Here is a 13,995-nt window from a genome sequence, read left to right on the forward strand (position 1 = left end):
CCATAGTGGGCAGTGAATGAATACTTTTTAGTTGATTAATTGGTACAGAAACATACCACAAATTATATTAACACATACTTTTAACCATTAAGAAAATATTTTCAAGGTCGCAAAACTCACAAGTCAGAGGATTTCTTTAAATAAACTTACACCTTGGAATTAGAACTATGCATGTGCCTTTCCCTGCCTTGTGGGCATGTAAAGGGTAATTCTTTTGATTATGAGGAATTCAACTGAGACAGCCTTTAAAAACTAAATTACTTATGAGGTACAATCACATAGTTCAAATGTGCATGTATATTCCTATTACGACTTACTGTTTTTATATTCAGAGGTATTAACTTTAGAAAAACTATGGTACATATACACAGTGGATTACTAGTTGGCCGTAAAAAAGAAGAAAATTTTACCCTTTGCAACAGCATGAATGGACCCAGAGAACATTATGCTCAGTGAAATAAGCCAGTCAGAGGAAGACAAATGCCATATTTCACTCATATGTGGAATCTAATCAATAAATTGAACTAACAAGCTAAATAAAAACAGACTCATATATAGAGAGCAGGCTGACAGTTCTGGAGGTGGGGTGCAGTTATGGGATGGAGGGATCAAGCAAAAAAGAAAAAGGACTCATAGATATGAACAACAGTGTGGTGAGGAAGGGGGATAAATGGTACTGGAAAAAATACAATTAAAATTTTTTCAGAAAAATAAAGAAAAAGGCACAAATTAAAATATACTTATTGCAGTAAAAGAAAATAAGTTGAAAAATTTTTAGATCTTGCTATCAGAAACAAAATATTCCCTAGTTTCAAATAAGAATATTAAATATGTAGAGTACTTTTTGTTTTCATATTAATATTCTATAGTCTATATATGACCAACAACTTTAATGTAGCTATTCTATACTTACACATATATGCATGTAAACTGGTTAAAAATGAACAGTGAAATTTTCTTTTCTACTGCATAATTTAAATATAGGTGAATAAACTCTATCCTGGTTATCTATAAATATTTATTCCTTTAACTTACAAACCTACTAAGCAACAATTTGAGAAGGAAAAATTGAGTTTAATGTAGTAAAATTATTACATTGTCTTGTACAATATACACAGTTGAAAACACTTAGCTACATTACATTGAAAATCTTCCTTACCAACACTAATTTTTCTAATTTTGCTATTACAGTGATTTTACTAACAATTATCTCACTCTTTTCTCTCTTTTGTTAATCTATCTTGCTTTTGTAATTTTCAGTAGGAAGTACATTGGAAAAAACAGAGCAAGGGACATAAAGGAAAGAATAAACAAACGGGACTTCATCAAAATAAAAAGCTTCTGCATGGCTAAGGAAAACATCAGCAAAATGAAAGGGGAACCAACTGTATGGGAAAAAATATTTGCTAATGATATCTCGGACAAGGGTTTCATCTCCAAAATATATAAAGAACTCACACCACTCCACTCCAGGAAGACAAACAATCCAATTAAAAAATGGGTAAAGGACCTGAACAGACACTTCTCTAAGGAGGACATACAGAGGGCCCAGACACATATGAAACAATGCTCAGCATCACTAGCCATCAGAGAGATACAAATTAAAACCACAATGAGGTACCACTTCACACTGGTCAGAATGGCCATCATAAACAAATCTACAAACAACTGATGCTGGCGAGGTTGTGGAGAAAAGGGAACCCTAGTGTACTGTTGGTGGGAATGCAGACTGGTGCTGCCACTGTGGAAACCAGTATGGAATTTCCTCAAAACACTAAAAATGGAACTGCCTTTTGACCCAGCAATTCCACTGCTGGGATTATACCCTAAGAATCCTGAAACACCAATCCAAAAGAACCTATGCACCCCAATGTCACAGCAGCACAATTTACAATAGCCAAGTGCTAGAAGCTACCTAGGTGCCCATCAGTAAATGAGTGGATCAAAAAACTGTGGTACATTTACACAATGGAATTCTATGCAGCAGAAAGAAGGAGCTCCTACCCTTTGTGACAGCATGGATGGAACTGGAGAGCATTATGCTAAGTGAAATATGCCAGGCAGTGAAGGACAAATACCATATGATCTCACCTGTAAGTGGAACCTAATCAACAAAACAAGCAAGCAAAATACGACCAGAGACATTGAAATAAAGAACAAACAGACAGTAACCAGAGGGGAGGGAGGAAGGAGATAATGGGAGAAAGAAGGGCAAGGGTTGTCAAGGAGTGTGTATAAAGGACCCATGGACAAAGCCAAAGTGGGGAAGGCTGGAGGGTGTGAGGTGGGGGTGGGTGGGGAAGGGTAAAGTGGTGGGGGGAAAATGCAGACAATTGTATTTGAACAATAAAAAAATTATAAAGAAAAATAATTAATTAATTTTAAAAAATGGTAGATTTAGAAAACTTCTTCCTGACTAATGAAATCAATAATTCTTTTGAATGCCATTGCTATACAGAGTCAGTCCTGAGAGTCTAGCATTGGTTAATGGGAAGAAAGGGAACTGGACAGGAAGTAGAAAGACCTTAATCATATTAAACTAGTGGAAGTCCCTGCCAGAATGGTGTAAGAAACTCTTCATTTCCATTTTCAGAAAGCACACCCTTGTAATCAAGGACACACCCTTGCTGATCAATGCTTTGTATCAGAAAATGTTTCTCATTATTTGGCAAACTTTGAATTTAGTAGACAAACCATCCTTGGTGCTCCTGAAGGCATAAAACTTGGAATGCTGGGTACTGATTGTTGGCTGTCTTTCTAGAGCCAACAGTAACAATGGAGGTGTATAAGCTCATGGAGATGTTAAAGAGTTAGCCAGATCCGGCCAAGCTGTAAGGCTGTAAAACTCTGGCTAATCAATTCTTGAGTTACCAATTCCTGACTTGTGAATGCCTTGTGAATAATGAACAACTGGTTGGACATTTCCTTCTCCTATTCTCACCTACTGCAGTCTATTCCAATCCTCACTTTGTAATCATAACCACTTCCAGAAGACAAATTGACTTGAGCCACCTGGAGGTCATATGAAAAGCTGTCTGTGTTCATATTTCTTTCACACAACCTCAGTTCCAATCAATATCTTCTTTATTTTTTATATTTTAAATTATATTTTATTGATAATGTGATTACACTTGTCCCAATTTTTCCCCCTTTGCTCCCCTGCATCTAACACTACCCCCACTCCCTTAGGAAATCCCCACACCGTTGTTCATGTCCATGGGTCATGCACGCATGTCCTTTGGCTACTCTGTTTCCCATGCTGTACTTTACATCTCCATTGTAAATATCTATTTGCACTTCTTAATCCCTTCACGTTTTATAGCCTTTCCACCAACCCCCAACCATCAAAACATTCTATGATTCCATTTCTGTTCTGCATGGTTATTTTGTTTTTTAGATTCAATTATTGGTAGATACATATTTATTACTATTTTATCATTCATACTTTTTATCTTCTTCTTAAAGACAACCCTTTAATATTTCATATAATACTGGTTTGGTGGTGATGAATTCCTTTTGTTTTTTCTTGCCTGGGAAACTGTTTATCTATCCTTTAATTCTTTTTTTTTGATATATTTATTGATTATGCTATTACAGTTGTCCCTTTTCCGCCCCTTCACTCAACTCCATCCTGCCCACCCCCTCCCTCCCACATTCCTCCCCTATAGTTCATGTCCCTGGGTCATACTTATAAGTTCTTTGGCTTCTACATTTCCTACACTATTCTTACCCTCCCCCTGTCTAGTTTCCACCTATCATTTATGCTATTTATTCTCTGTACCTTTCCCCCCTCTCTCCCCCTCCCAATCCCCTATTGATAACCCTCCATGTGATCTCCACTTCTGTGGATCTGTTCCTGTTCTAGTTGTTTGCCTGTTTGCTTTTGTTTTTGTTTTAGGTGTGGTCGTTAACAACTGTGAGTTTGCTGTCATTTTTACTGTTCTTATTTTTGATCTTCTTTTTCTTAGGTAACTCCCTTTAACATTTCATAGAATAAGGGCTTGGTGATGATGAACTCCTTTAACTTGACCTTATCTGAGAAGCACTTTATCTTCCCTTCCATTCTAAATGATAGCTTTGCTGGATACAGAATCTTGGATGTAGGCCCTTGCCTTTCATGACTTGGAATACTTCTTTCCAGCCCCTTCTTGCCTGTAAGGTCTCTTTTGAGAAATCAGCTGACAGTCTTATGGGAAGTCCTTTGTAGGTAACTGTCTCCTTTTCTCTTGCTGCTTCTAAGATTCTCTCCTTATCTTTAATCTTGGGTGATATAATTATGATGTACCTTGGTGTGTTCCTCCTTGGGTCCAGGTTCTTTGGGACTCTCTGAGCTTTGTGGACTTCCTGGAAGGCTATTTCCTTTGCCAGATTGGAGAAGTTGTCCTTCATTATTTGTTCAAATAAGTTTTCAATTTTTTGTTCTTCCTCTTCTCCTTCTGGCACCCCTATAATTCGGATGTTGGAACGTTTCAAGATGTCCTGGAGGTTCCTAAGCCTCTCCTCATTTTTCCAAATTCTTGTTTCTTCATTCTTTTCTGGTTGGATGTTTCTTTCTTCCTTCTCGTCCACACCGTTGATTTGAGTCCCAGTTTCCTTCGCATCACTATTGGTTCCCTGTACATTTTCCTTTGTTTCTCTTAGCATAGGCTTCATTTTTTCATCTGGTTTTCGAACAGATTCAACCAATTCTGTGAGCATCTTGATAACCAGTGTTTTGAACTGTGCATCCGCTAGGTTGGCTATCTCTTCCTCGCTTAGTTGTATTTTTTCTGGAGCTTTGAAGTGTTCTGTCATTTGGGCCATTTTTTTTTTTTGTCTTGGTGCATCTGTTACTTCAAGGGGTGGAGCCTTAGGTGTTCACTGGGGTGGGGTAACGCTGGTTGCTGGGCTGTGATCCTGTACGTGGGGGAGGGGCTGAGAGGGAGCAATGGCGCCTGCTCCACTCTCCACCGGGTTTCAGCCACTCCCTCCGCTTCCCACAATCAAATTGGGCCCCTCTGGTGCTGGTTCCCGAGTGGTTGGGCTTGTGCACACTCCAGGCCCCTGTGGGTCTCTTCAACGACCTCTCCCATGAGGCTGGGAGTCTCTCCTGCTGCCGCCCCAACCCCCACGGGTGTTTTCAATCAGAGGTTTGAGGCTTTATTTCCCCGTGCTGGAGCCCTGGGTTGTGGAGTCTGCCTTGCTCCCCGCTGTTTGTCCGGTTTATCTGTGCGCGAGTGTGGGGCCGCGGGGTGCTACCTGCCGCTCTGCCTGCCCCATTCTCCACCACTCTGAGTCCAGCCCTCTCGGTTTATCTGCGTGAATGTGGGGCCGCAGGGTCTGCTAGTGCTCGGACTGCCTGCCCCGTTCGTCCCACACTCCGCCAGTCTCAGTCCCACCACAACAACTCGAGTCCTCTCCACCCCGGCTGCCCATCTCCAGCCCTCCTACCGGTCTGGATGAATGTTTATTTTTTATTTATTTGGTGTCGGACTTCCTTGCCGTTCGATTTTCCGTTAGTTGTGGTTGTGCGAGGAGGCGCAGTGTGTCCACCTACGCCGCCATCTTGGTTCTCCCTCCTATCCTTCAATTCTAAATGATAGCTTTGCTGGGTAGAGTAATCTCGGTTGTAAGTCCTTGCTTTTCAGCCCTTTTAATATTTCTTGTCAATCCCTTCTAGCCTGAAAAGTTTCTTCTGATAAATCAACTGACAGTTTTATGGGAGCTTTCTTGTAGGTAACTAACTTTTCTCTTGCCATTTTTAAGATGCTCCCTTTGTCTTTAACCTTTGGCATTTTAATTATGATGTGTCTTGGTGTGGGCCTCTTTAGGTTTATCTAGTTTGGGACTCTTTGTGCTTCCTGGACTTGCATGTCTATTTCCTTCACCGAATTGGGGAAGTTGCCCCAGGCCCAGCACTAGCAGCAGCCAGCCTTGGTTCTTTCTAACACCTTAATAGACCAGGGACCAAATACCTATATAACATGTTCTCCTTCCTTTTAAAATGTTTTCATTATTTTTTGTGTTAAAATACATATAACATAAAATTTAGCATCCTAGCCATTTTAAGTGTATAGTTCAGTTATATTAGGCACATTCATATTGTTGTACAACCCACAACACCATCCATCTCCAGAACTCTTTTCATCTTGAAAACAGAAACTCTATACTCATTAAACAATTAATCACTAACTCCCCATTCCCTCTCCCCCACCAGCCCATGCAACCACCTTTTTACTTTGTGTCTATGATTTTGAATATTTTGAGTACCTTATATAAATGGAATCATCCAGTATTTGTCTTTCCCCCTCATTTTTCCCTACCTTTCCAAACTCCATGTAATTTACTTCAAACATGCTCTCTCTCATGGAAGAGGTCATTCTTTTTCACCTTCTTCCTTACCCTTTCCCTCTGGGGAAGAAATTTTAAACCCTGCCCTGCCCCCACCTTCCCTTCTTCATTCCACTTATAATCCTCTCATTAAAAAAAGAAGAAGAAAAAAGAGAAGAAAGTTACTGGTATAATTTTCTGATTCTTTCATAGGGGTATGAGTATTACATGTAATTAACTGTAACAAAAGAACTACAGATGCCAACATCTAAAATCTCTGAAATGGCCCAAGGTTCTTTTCAAAATCTCCATAAAAGTTTAAATTTAACTTTCTACTCATCTTAGTTAAAATTATTTCCCTTCAACAAGAAATGTCTTTTCTCTCACTTGTATTGCTTTTTTCTTGGAGGCTGATTCTCAATATTCTAAAAATGGTGTTTTTTCTTTATTCCATGGGAAGATTTCCCATTTGTTCAGATTTCAACTGTTACATGTTAAAGAGGCTTTTGAAACTAGTCTGTGAACCAAATCACAACATTTGATACTGTTCCCTAGGAAAGTGTTCTAAGTTCCACACAGTTCCTGAGAACTGAACTGCTGGGATGTAAGCCATTTATAAACTGGGGACTGAGTGAGTGTATATACTTCCCATAGATTGTCTTTAGCGATACACAGCTGAAAGCTATTGGCCAACTGAATTCCACAGGACACACAGTGAACAATAAAAGAAGCAGACAAGCAAGTCACCGCAGCCAGTATGTCATCCAGATCCCCTGCCAGAGTACACGGCCAACATAGTTAAGACCCAACTAGTCAATATGCTGAACCTACAGATTCTATAAACACTCCATGACTTCAACCGTCCATATAATTTTTTATGCATTTTCTTCCACTGTATGTTGAAACACATGTTTCACTGTGGCACATAACAGATTTTGAAAACCCCATGGTGATTGCACTGAAGTTAAAAAAGGTTTCCATGAGACTGAGCCAGAGCTGCAGAGGTAAGCCCGGAGCAGCAGCCAACCAGCTAATTGTATTATTAGGAGAAGCTACTTACGGATGGATACCATTACTGAGCTGCAATACAGAAAGTTAAAGAAACTCCCAACCCTTGCATAAAATGCCAATTTAGAGATAACATATTAGGTGAGGGTCCAATGAGTCCCAGAAGTGAGAGTGTTCATCCATGAAGTTCTGATCTGAACAGGGAAGTGCTAATAGCAACTGAGATCAAGTTACTACCAGGGTAACAGACACTAACCAACAACCTCCTTTTTTTCTCCCCAAAAGTCTGTGTAAGACTGTAGGCAGCCTGTCTTGGTCTTGGAGATGTGTTCCTTTGCAATTAATGGAGAAGAAAGAAAGTAACTTTTATTAACTTTTGTTTGTTTGTTTGAGGCCTCACATTTCAGGCCAAACCATTTGTCACATTAGATACCAACTGCCTCTCTAAACTCTTTGAACATTTAGAGCCAGTTCCACATTATTTGACATTTAGTTCTCCACGGTCTCATATTATTCTCTGAATACCCGATGCATGCAAATCTGGCCTCCTCATTAGGATCATAAACAAATTAAAGGCAAGTAAATTGACTTGCACTTCATTCGGATCTCCTATAAAACTATACATTGCTGGGCACTGAGTGGTATCTCATAAACACAGTTGATTAACTCATAGGATGAGATCCCCATGTGGAGTCACAAGCATTGACGCAATGCCACCTCCATATGCCAACTCAGCTCAACTTCCTAGGAAGAGTACTGATGAAAAACATAGCCTTGGTGGTCACAGGAAGCCACATCAGAGTAGAGAAATCTTGAATCCTGTGCATGGAGAAACTGCTTACCACCCAGGGATGATAAGCTCCATGAGAGCCGGAACTATGTTTTGTTCCCTACCCAGAACCTAGCACCAAACACCTGGTAGGGCTAAAAAAACATATGTTGAATAAATCAAAAACATATGAAATCAAGTTTTTTCCATTTAGTCTCATGAATTAGTGATTCCACATCTTTTGTTTGTTCAATGATCATTTATAGCCAATCTGCAAAAGCTAAAGTGACTTCAGAAAACAAACCAACGTGGCACCCACATGGTACACAGAGAGGCGGATACCTCTTCTCAGCCTGCCCAGGGTGTGTGTGTGTAGAGTGGTTGTGGGAAGAGGCTGAGGATCAAGGAGGCAGGTCACTGGCCTGCTAGTCATGGGCCTGGGGCTTGCTATGGAGGAACAAGAGCTATTCTCCTGGAAAGAAATGGCCAGATGTGAGACTGAGCTCTTGGCAGCCCCCAGTCAGTGGAACGCTGCTCTATGTGGTCCCTGTCTGGTTGGCAGCTTCCTGCCAGGGAAGGCTGCCAAGCAGGTTGTGACAGCTGTGTAGTGCACAAATCTCCAAGGGTCTGGTGCACTGACATTTCTGACCTGCCTGTCGGCTACTCGTGGGAAGTAGCGAGAAGTTCTGATGCTGAGGGACCCCATTTTCCATTGGCTTTCACTTGTCAAGAGAATGCCTAACTACTTCATCTTTTAAGATAAAAGTCATTGGAAATGGCCTTTAGCTTTTCTGGTCAACATGAACCTATTGATTCTGTGTAGGAAGGAGAACTACAGGGAAGGGCAAAAGTAGGCTTACAGTTGTTCGTATGATAAATAATACAATAATTAATAAATAATAATGCAAGAATAAACTGTTTCATGTATTCACAGTTGTAAACCTACTTTTGGTCTACCCTGTACATTTTATTCTGTTCCCAACCACCATTTTCACTGTACCCACACTTGTTTATGGGCATCTTATCAGAGTAACTGACATGTGTTATGGACTACCACTAAGAGAAAGCACCTGTCTGAATAATTTTTAAAAACTAAAGACAGCTTTTTAACCACTTACTTATTTTGAAAAAAATCAAAATATTAATGCTTATTTTTTGGAATGTTTACACCTTAAGGGATTTTGATAAAGGACTGCCCTTTTATATTCTCTTAAAGCTGCTACCTTTACTTAAAGTTGCTGAAAAGTGAACTGAATTTTTCATCAAAAGATATATAAATATTAGATTCTTTTCTGCACTCAAAGATGAAAAGTTAAAAGTGAAATTTCAGACATACCTTTCAGCATCATTCGTCCAGTGGATCCTCCAAAAGTATTGAGAAGGCCGCTTCTTGCTCCTAAAGATGTGGTTGCTTCTAGGAGAGAACCAGTGATGTACTGAGATATGGAAGTCCTTTGGAGGGTGGCACGATACTCACATACGGTGTCTCGGACACATTGCTTTATGTAGGGACCAACGTTAATCCTTTCATGGGCTGTCTCAGAGCCTGGGAGCTTTGTGAAGAAATGGAGAAGAGATCCAATTGTATCTTCTGTTTCTTCTCCCCTTCTCACTGCATTGTAGATCTGTGAATAGCACAAAGTACAGGAAGTATTAATCTAGTTTCTTAGAAAAGCAAATTAACTTGTTGACAAAATGCCAAGATGACTTATTAAGAAAGAAGGCTCAGTCGCTCTAAGCACAAACACTTTTGAGCACTGGACTCATGTATTAACCTGAACATTCTACAGACACCATTTATTTGGGAAAGCTATGTGTAGTTATGAAATAGGCCATTCAAACAACCCTGCTATCAAACAGAGCGCTTACAAGTTGTACCAACCAAAAATATATTCAGCTCAAATTTCTCCTCCTCCTCAGCAGAGCAAAGCTCTTCTGCAGAGGGACAATGCCAAACCTTTCCTTTTTTCACATTCCCAGGTCTGTCTGCCTCCAAGAAATACTTCAACCTGACATTCATGAGGAATCTTTCTTCCATGCTCAAACAGAAGTGAGAGTGAGAGTCACGGGGAAGGAGAAATTCTATATTTCTCTCTTGGTCACAACGCTTCAATTCATCAGCTTGGATCAAATCTTTGAATCCTTTTCCTCTTCCTCCTTCCTCACTTCCCACATCCAACGAGTTGATCGATCCTGCCCATTCTTCCTGTTCTGTTTCTGTCAGTATCTTGATTTCCTCTTCCCTTTATAAATTGAATTTACCAAAAATTATCTTAAGGAGATTGAACTATTATGACAGGTTCCCAACCACAATCCCAATCCATTCCAAAGCAATCATTCAATATGAATTTATATAGATCCTTCTCTATGCAAGGAACAGCATTAAAACATGTGGGACATGGGCAAAGTGTAACACACACCTCTTGTACTGCAGGATTTCACAATCTATTGTACTTTAGAAGATGAGGCCTGAAAATGATGAGGTTTGACATTATTGTAGAAAGGTTTTAGGTTTTGTTGAGGCCTCTGGGAAGCCAGAGACTTCTGGGTACTATATGAAAAAACAGGGAAGAAACATAACACGGGATGAGTTAATCTAGCTTTTTAATGGGGAAATAAAGGTAGGCTACATGTTTTTTATTTTTTTTATTTATTGATTTTAGAGAGAAAGAAAGAGAAGAACATCACTTTGTTGTTCCACTTATTTATACATTCACTGGTTTATTCTTGTATGTGCCCTAAGTGGGAATCAAACCTGCAACCTTGCCATATCGGGACAATACTCTAACCATCTAAGCTACCCAGCCAGGGCAAAGGTAGACTATACTGTGGGTTTTTTTTTTTTTATCATGCCACATTGAGCACCTTGCCATGATTGTCTTGTTATTTATGCACCAAAATCAACAAATAAACATTATGTATTTATATACCAGTTACGTGTCAGGCCTGGGTAAATATGACAGCTTCTCCTCTCAAAGAGTTCAGTCTAGTGATACGCAAAAGAGCTCACAGTAGGGTGGAAATAAAAGTCACCTCCTCTTGTGACTTCAAGAAGTGGCCAGGGAAGAGAAGATCTTCCTATGCCCTCCAGTCCATGTGTGTGCCCCCATGATACTGCATGATCCAAATATCATCTTAATGAGGGCCCACTGACACTCAAGAGGACCCCTGTAGAGCTATGTAGATCCTCTTTAGAATGTCTTCAGGATGGACCTAAAATACCCAGATTATTCAACCTAGGTTGACCCTAACTAGATTTCTACTCTGCTTTCCCCTGCCTACTGGTATATACTTGTCACTCGAAGGCAAAGTATGAATTCTTTGACTTTAATTCTCTGCCATTAAATTTCTGGTGGCAAGTATAGCCATGAAGATACTGTCCTGAGACAGAAAGAGCTCAGCCTTGGCATCAGGCATATGCGGTTGTAAACCTGGCTCTACCTTGACCAGCTAGAGAGCTGGACATGAGCATAAGCATGAGCAAGCTGACTTGAATGTTTAGAGACAGCTTCCTCTTCTGTAAAATGAAGATATATTTCTTAGGGATGTTGTGGGATTCACCAAGACAATAATGTAAAGTGCTCAGCCTAGTATCTAGAAATGATGCCCATTACTATTGGGCAAGAGGAGAATGGACCCCTCTATCCTCAGGAAACACCAGATGGTTATGTAACAACAGAGCAGTCTACAAAACTCACTGAGATGGGGTTTATATCCTTGCTCTTATGTTTGGCTGGATAATATCATCCTAACCTTATTTGGATGTATTGTGAGGGGTAGACAGCTGCAGAGCTCAGGACATGCTTTTCTTCTCTCAGCTCCTTATCATACAGGCAATCTCCAACACACTAAGTCTCAAACAAGTCCTTCAGAAGAAAATGCTCTAGAAGTTCAGGGAAGAGAACCCACTGCGAGGTCTGAGGGCTAAAGAAGGCTCCGGAGGAAAAACAGATTTGAGCTGTGCCTTGGAAAACAGGCACAACTCTAACTGGAGCAGCTGGGGAAGGCAACTCACATGATAAGCAATGGTGAATGGAAATGTATGCATCTTAAGGACAGTGAGCAGAGCAGGGCATTTAGAGCAGAGGAGAAATTAGAAAGGTCAGTTGGCCTGATAAAGGAGTCTTGAATGTCAAACCAAGAGGTTTAACTCATCGTGAGTGGGAACACTTCACTTTTTTTTTTGTTTATTTGTTTGTTTTTAGAAGAGGAATGATGCTAAAAAGGTTTTACTTTACTAAGATGAATATGCATACAGTTCTTAGTTACTAATGAGTAGACCTAGTTTCTTTCTTGCCAAGCTCCTCCATTGGCTCAGATGCCTTCATTCCTTATGTAATGCATTGCAGTCTCCACATCATGCCTTCAGAGATCCCCAATGTCTCATTCAGTCCCTTATCCAGCTTTCCCAAACTGTTTTCCTCAAATCATTACATCTAGAGAGGCTACACAAAGGAAAAACACCTTGATCCTGTAAGTTTAAAGAACTTAGTAACCAGTTCACCTTTTGAAGGTTTATACTGCATATTAGAATATTAAAGACAATTAAAAGGTTTAGAGTGAAGAAATCTATTTTGCTTAACTGAGTGTTTGAGCATTACTCATACTCATGTTATTTGACCATAATATTTTTAAGAACGCACAGCCTGTGAATATAGTGTTGTACCAAGTAATTTGCTCTAATTGAATGGCCTTTTCTTATTCTCATTTCCTTGACCTCTGTAGATTCTTTGAAACAGTCAATTATCCATCTTTCTTGAAGTCCTGCCTCTATTATCATCTCACTGCTCCATCGCTGCCTTATTCTGTGGCTGCCCTTCCACCTTGGGCCTTCAAGACAGTTGTAACGCAATACAGAGGTGCCAAGAAGTGCTTAATGTTGGGGGTCATAAATTGGTAGCCATGGGCCAGATTTATTCAAAAGATCTGCTTCACTGAATGACACATGGTGTTTTAAAATCAGGGAAGTTTACATATACATCTGAAGTTACAGCATCTTCTGATAAATGGAATAATCTGGCAATGCTGAGCATTCCCATGTAGTATGAAGGGCCAGACCTTAGACGGGGCATGTGTTCTCCAGCTGGCACCAATCCCCACCACTCCCATACCTGGCCAATATCTGGGCACCATCAGCATATGCATTGGTGACCCTTGCCTTGATGAACTATGGATATGGCCATACATATATATAATAAACATGTGCTGAGGTCTTCCAGTATGTCTCTTGGCTGTGTGCTCTTCCCTGTGCTAGCTGCCAAAGATATGTGCAACATATATAAATGTTATATATGTACTAAGTAATCATTCAGCATTGCTATCAGCTACTTGTTTCCAAGCTCTCAAACTAGTCTGATGAAATGTAAGACAAAGAGCCCTAAAAATAAAGCTCCAAGCTGCCATCACCACATACACAAAGACCAGAAAAAGATGAGCAGGTTCTACCAAGATCTGGACTAACACATGACAATCATACAAATACTGGATGAGCTGAATTCAAGATGCTTGTTGGAAAAATGCTGAAACATGGATGAAATGGTGGTAGATATGGCAATGCTCAGGGAACATATTAAAATCAGGCTATAACCGCTTATTAGATCCGCTTGAAAAAAAAGAAGCAATTATGGAAAACTCCACATATATAGAGTGGGAAGAGGAAGCAGTATAGAACAGTCATTATGAACACGGCTGTGGAGTGTTGCCTTGAATTTTAGTACTCCTGCTTCCCAGCTGTGTGATCTTGGACAATTTACCTTGTCATTTTGTGCCTCAGTTTCCTTCTCTCCAATGTGGGGATATAATTGTTCTGCCTCATGAGGTTGTGGGAAGAATTACAAGCTTTGATAAATGTACTAGGACTGGAACAGTATCTGCCACCTAGTTAATGCTCAAAAATACTGGTTTCTGTG

General features: G+C 40.1%; 1 protein-coding gene across 9 annotated transcripts in view; it reads right to left on the reverse strand.

Annotated features, from left to right (window-relative positions):
- The window catches only part of PLCE1 (phospholipase C epsilon 1), a 332,067-nt gene that overhangs the window by 173,582 nt on the left and 144,490 nt on the right, over nt 1-13,995 (reverse strand). For all 9 annotated transcript variants that reach the window (XM_045197747.2, XM_071221217.1, XM_045197748.2 and 6 more), the window contains one exon: nt 9,423-9,711. In XM_045197747.2, coding sequence (XP_045053682.2) covers nt 9,423-9,711 — 289 coding nt within the window. The remainder of the gene's footprint in view (nt 1-9,422; nt 9,712-13,995) is intronic.

Source organism: Desmodus rotundus, chromosome 4 (genome assembly GCF_022682495.2).
Source record: "Desmodus rotundus isolate HL8 chromosome 4, HLdesRot8A.1, whole genome shotgun sequence".
NCBI classification, from domain to species: Eukaryota; Metazoa; Chordata; class Mammalia; order Chiroptera; family Phyllostomidae; genus Desmodus; species Desmodus rotundus.